Source organism: Peromyscus leucopus, chromosome 4 (assembly GCF_004664715.2).
Source record: "Peromyscus leucopus breed LL Stock chromosome 4, UCI_PerLeu_2.1, whole genome shotgun sequence".
NCBI lineage: Eukaryota > Metazoa > Chordata > Mammalia > Rodentia > Cricetidae > Peromyscus > Peromyscus leucopus.
In genome coordinates this window covers 53,580,646-53,586,174 of record NC_051066.1, presented here as the reverse complement: position 1 = coordinate 53,586,174, position 5,529 = coordinate 53,580,646, and the positions used below count along the sequence as shown (strand labels likewise).

Below are 5,529 nucleotides of genomic sequence, written 5' to 3'. Positions count from 1 at the left end.
CACAGTTTTTACAGCTCTAAAGATGATGTTAATGAAGCTGGTTTCTGCTTGAGAATGTGCCACGTAATGGACAACCTTCAAAGTGTACATTTTACAAAATAAACTCAACTAAGATAGATTCCTGGTGTGACATACAGTCTTTCCCAAAAATCCATGGAGCCTTTGAGGGGGGAAAAAAAAACCCACAAAAACAAACCAACATTTTACTCAGCTCTATGGACACATTTTTCCCCTCATATTTTCCCCAAAAGAACATTTCTAGAGCACAAAGTAGATTCATAATGGTTTAATTAGAGACATTTTATATATCCTGAACATAATTGCTCTCATAGAAATAAACTAATATTTTGTACACAAACTTTATTTACTGTGCCACATTCATGAGATACTGCGCCAAGTGCAAACATCTGTTACTCGCCCTGGTGTGTGGAGCTCGGTCTGCTACCACAGTGCTTCGTTACCTAGCGTGACAGAGACCGGGATTAGACAAGATGGAGAATTAAACCCACAAAAGAGTAACAAAAACGTTCTTTAGTATTAAGCGAAACAGGTTCATCAGGTTTTCTTCCATAGAACTTTCCCTCCCTCTCCAGGCTCTTTGGGACAGGATCTAATGACTGGTAAGTGGTCATGCAGAAAAACACAAGGCCAGAGCACAAAAGATTTGGGAAGTTAACAATTTGGCATCTCTTGTACCAAAAATCCCTTGGTGTCCCTCAGCCGGGAGATTACATTTGGTCCCTGCTCTCACACAGAACTGACATGTACCACTAAAATAAACTTAAATGAAGTTTATTTTCTTACAACCACCTGAAGATTACACGGATAGCACTTTGCAGTAATCCATGAAAAGTAATGACAATTAAAAATAAGAAAACACCAGCAACACTGAAGAGGAGATTTGCACCTTGCTTAGCAGCACTGAGTATCGAAATGGTTGGTCTCCCGGGGAGCCTCTGCAAATGCTGGCGTGTGCCATAGATCAGTTAGGTCTGGTCAAGCCTCGGGTTACTGTCACTAACCACTGCTTTTCCTAATGACCCATCCCACTGGAGGGGAGGGAGCTTGAAAATAAAGCACGGGAGAGGAACACAGACATACCAAGCCCTCCTAAGTCCTTTTAAGGAAAACAAAACAGTGCTCCCCCCAGCAAATATAAAGGTTTATGTAAAATTCCAAGGAATACATCACGTCTTATCAAGAGAATAAACTAACATTCTACCCTTTTGCTATTCAGCTTCGAAAGCTGGAATGTCACGTGAATGAAATTCCAACGGGATTATAACTTTATAACCACCCTGTGAAGACAAGGAGGTGGGGACTGTGACGCCAACACAAGCCAGTGTCCGATGGGAGGTGAGCTAATCGGGTGTCACAGGAGATTCTGAAGTCTACCGAGGATGACTTGATGGTCACAATCAGGGAATCTGAAGGTCAAAACAGATTCAAAATGGAGGATACCGCGACATGCGATTGGAATCAACATGACACTTCTCTCATTTTCACCTAAAATCTAAATTAGAGTTTCAGGGTAGACCTGACCATCGTTTACTGTTCATATTTGACATCTAATTTTATTATCTATCTAGTGAAGGCCTTATCTAGTGTTTCTCCTTTCTTCTCAGATAACCCTAACGCTGGGCACAGTCGTTTCTTCCCTGAAGGGTCCTGGGTCTTCTGCCACTTGTTAAACTGACGGTCCCTATTACCTTTTGACCATCTCACCTTCCCAGTCCCTCCTTGTCACACCTTTCTTCTGCAGAACTCTTTTCTGATTAGGTCATTGTGAGGCAGTTCAGGAAAGCACGACTGAGCACAGGTAAGATCCATTTTACATCGGACTGTGAGCTTTACCAAGGGAGGAGAATCCATTTCTGTGAGGAAGTCAACAGGATTCTAACTAAGTTCTAATTCAAATTAAAATTAGACATAACTGAAGGTGCACAGATAGAAGAGGATCAGGTTGAATGAAGAAAGACTTAGTTCATGACAAAGGGGAAGATTTTTACAGTCGCAAGGCAAACCACCGAAGACTTCAAACGGGAGTTCAAGAAATCGAGGGGCAAGCGCATGGAGAAGGCTGTGTAAGCCGAAGCTCTGACTTAGGGAACTCATCGGGGAGAGAAAGTCCATTCTAATGAGTGCCAGCTGTGTGCATGATGTATGGACTTAGGATAACTAAAATACTGCTCCATCGAGTGGAAATTCTGAGTTCTCCTCCATGTTCTCAAAAGCAGTGCTGGGTTTTATGGTGTATTAGCCGTTATTAGGAATGCTTTGCTGAGGAGAGATAACACCAACATTGATGCCTCTTAACAAAATAGAAAATGTCACTAACCTTGTTATCAGAGTCTAAAATAACACTTAAATTCAGATGGTAAGTATCTAAGAATAAAACTCTAACTGACAACAAAATAGATGTAATTTTCTAATTCACTAGGAAGCCCCCTAAAGAGATTTATTTTTTAAACATACAGGCATTTATAGAGTCATGTACGTGCAGGAATTTAGAAATGCCAATGCAAGCCTCTGTGTGCCCGTGGAGGAAAAACAAAACCTGAAGAATTCAAAACACATCTTGCCTGCCCCCACCTTTGGAATAAATAACTTTTTTAGCCTAAGTTTTTTTTTTTAATTTTTTATTTCTGCCCTTAGCAAGGTTGAGAATTAATATGTAACCATGTATCATATGGAACTGCTTGACTTTAAAAAAGGAAAATGATTTGCATAGGATCCATTTACATAATGCAAATAAGCTTTTGTTCTCTGTGGAATCTGAACAGTGCCAAGGAGTGGGCAAGAGTCAGGGATGTGCTGTATGGCCTTGTGTGCTACTCAAAAACAGTACTTTATGGTACCAACCAGCCCAGGTAGAAACTCCAAACGTTTGTTACTTCCTAATGAAGTTTTAACACTAATGACAGGTGTCCAAATCAGATACAGCATTGCCAAATACCAGGGCACACCGTGAGGTCGGATGGAGGAGGGATGGTCTACTATCTGGCCACCTGGATGCGGAGATCTACTTAGTGTATGTCCCTTAGCCCGTAAGAGGGTAAGACCTTTAGATCCACCATACTGTAAGTCACTTAGCAAAGGAAAGTGTGTTTCCTTATTTAATCCTCTTAGATCAGCTGAATCAATGTTCTGACCAAGAAAGTGAATCCACGCCAGGATTCTAATGATCTGTCCTTCACATACACCTATGAGCACACATTTAAAAAAAAAAAAAACAACAGTTTATTGTACATCTTTGCATTTCTTTAAGGCATGAACAATGTTGTAAAGATGGAATGGGTTTCCGGAAGCATCACGTCTATTTTGACGAGGCTGTTACAAGCACACCACATCAAAAAAAAAAACACACTTCAAGTCTGAACTAACCGACCATTACGGCTCAGGAGCTCCTAAGGTTGGGGATGACCTTTCAGACAGCAGACCAAACATGTAGTTTGTATGTCATTGTACACTCCCCTGATCCACCTGAAGCACCGGTTACAGTTCGATCTTCTAGATCAACTCTTCTGCCTTTGGACTTTATACTCCCTTCTTCTAGTCTGCTTTCCGAGGAGGGCGTGGGTTTTATTTTTTTTATTGTATTTTATTTTTTAAGGAATATGGTTGCAGCAGAACAGAAAGGATCCAAAAGTGGTTAGGAGCCTTGTCTAATGCACTTTTGAAAATCCATTATAAAGATGGATAGAAAAGCAAAGGGGAGGTTCTCAGTCGACCCAGAAACCACGCGGAGCTATAAGAAACATAATTGTGCATAGTTATTTATTCATTCGGAGTGTGGTATGTTGGCTAGTTCTATGTCTCCAGTTCACCAAAGAACAGGGCTGTCTACTTTGCTAAACCCAGGGTCCTTCCGAAGCTCCCAGTAGGTGTCATTAGAAACCCAGGCTTCTCTTTGATTTGCATCAATAACTTTTCTGTGAAAATATGAAAATCATCATTAGCCGTAAATCACATCAAGGTCAGCTGATAACTCTCTCATATATATGCATATATAACATGTATGGTAATATAATAATAATACATATTATACATAGTTATGTGCTATCTGCCAACAATTGATAAGCTGGCAATGTCTGGCCAGAAATAAAGTAACTGTTGTCATTATACGATTGAAATAAAAGCAAGACGGAAAAAGACTACGGGCAGGAGCTAATTCCCTCTGATTCCTTCTAGGTAAGAAAGCAGAGAGGCCCAAACACAGCTCCATAAGCACTGTAAGGAAGAGCTGCCTTCCAGGAACAGAGCAACATCAGTGGCTGCAGAAGCCACCCGGAGGCCCATATCTGAAGGGCACACTGCAGACCTCTGACAGGCACACTGCAGACCTCTGACAGGCACACTGCAGATCTGAAGGGCACACTGCAGACCTCTGAAAGGCACACTGCATTCCTCTGACAGGCACACTGCAGATCTGAAGGGCACACTGCAGACCTCTGATAGGCACACTGCAGATCTGAAGGCACACTGACTCTGAAGCATATCCTCTGACAGGCACACTGCAGATCTGAAGGGCACACTGCAGACCTCTGATAGGCACACTGCAGACCTCTGATAGGTACACTGCAGACCTCTGACAGGCACACTGCAGACCTCTGAATGGTAAGTCTGCACTTCCACCACAAGATGATCATGAGATGAAAGCTCTAAGAGGGAAGATGTTGCCCTGAGCTTTTCTGAGCATGCGCAGGAGGATGACAGATGATGGATCTGAAAACTACAGATTCATCTCTGTGATGTTTACATAATCCTTTAAATAATCCTGTAGTAATCATCTTTGATCATACCACAATGGGGGTTAAAATATGAGCAGAAACAAGCTCTGTGCGACAGAAATAAAATTAAATCCGCATGAAGTCATGGTGCCCTTGGGGGCAGAATCTCAACTGCTGCTTGCATGAGGGGTGGGAATACCTTTCTGGCACTCCAAAGGGTCCAGATAAAGTGAAAATGCCTCCTGGTGAGCTCCTCCCTATCTCACTGTCCACAGAAAGAAAAGACCCATTGAGAGGAACTGACTGTTGGGTAACTTAATTTTCACATGCACAAAATCCAATTCAGCATTTTCACTGTCCCATGTAAAGCTACCCAAATCAGTTTAAGTCCCCCAGACAATCTGCCACTCTCTTTTCCTCGTGGTCTCTGGCAACCTTTAGCAAAACATCAGCTTGCTCTGGGATGGCTGACTTACTTAAAAAATTTTGGTATGTGTTCAAGGTTGTTTTCCTCCATGTACCGTCTTCGAGATCTTTGGAGTTCCTCAACTCTTTGCTTCTCTGCTGCTGCGGCTTCTAAGTTTCCTTCTTCTAAAAACCTAAGCAGAATACAGTTGATATTCCAATGTCAGCGTTTTTTGGAAAAAAAAATATTGGCATAAAATTACCTGCTGGCTGCTGAGAATGTAACATCCTTAACAGTGGTGACATTGCTGATGTCCCTTCACCCCTGTCCTAGGCCATATGTCCTCAGTCTGTTCATCAATTAATATAGTTTCTGTACATGTGGATTGAGTTA

At 41.9% G+C, this 5,529-nt stretch overlaps 1 protein-coding gene across 1 annotated transcript in view; it reads right to left on the bottom strand.

Annotated features, from left to right (window-relative positions):
* Positions 1 to 271: 271 nt before the first annotated feature.
* The window catches only part of Osbpl6 (oxysterol binding protein like 6), a 189,729-nt gene continuing 184,471 nt past the window's right edge, over positions 272 to 5,529 (bottom strand). Inside the window, 2 exon segments of the mRNA XM_037204898.1 lie at positions 272 to 3,932; positions 5,207 to 5,329. Coding sequence (XP_037060793.1) covers positions 3,824 to 3,932; positions 5,207 to 5,329 — 232 coding nt within the window. The 3' untranslated portion in view covers positions 272 to 3,823.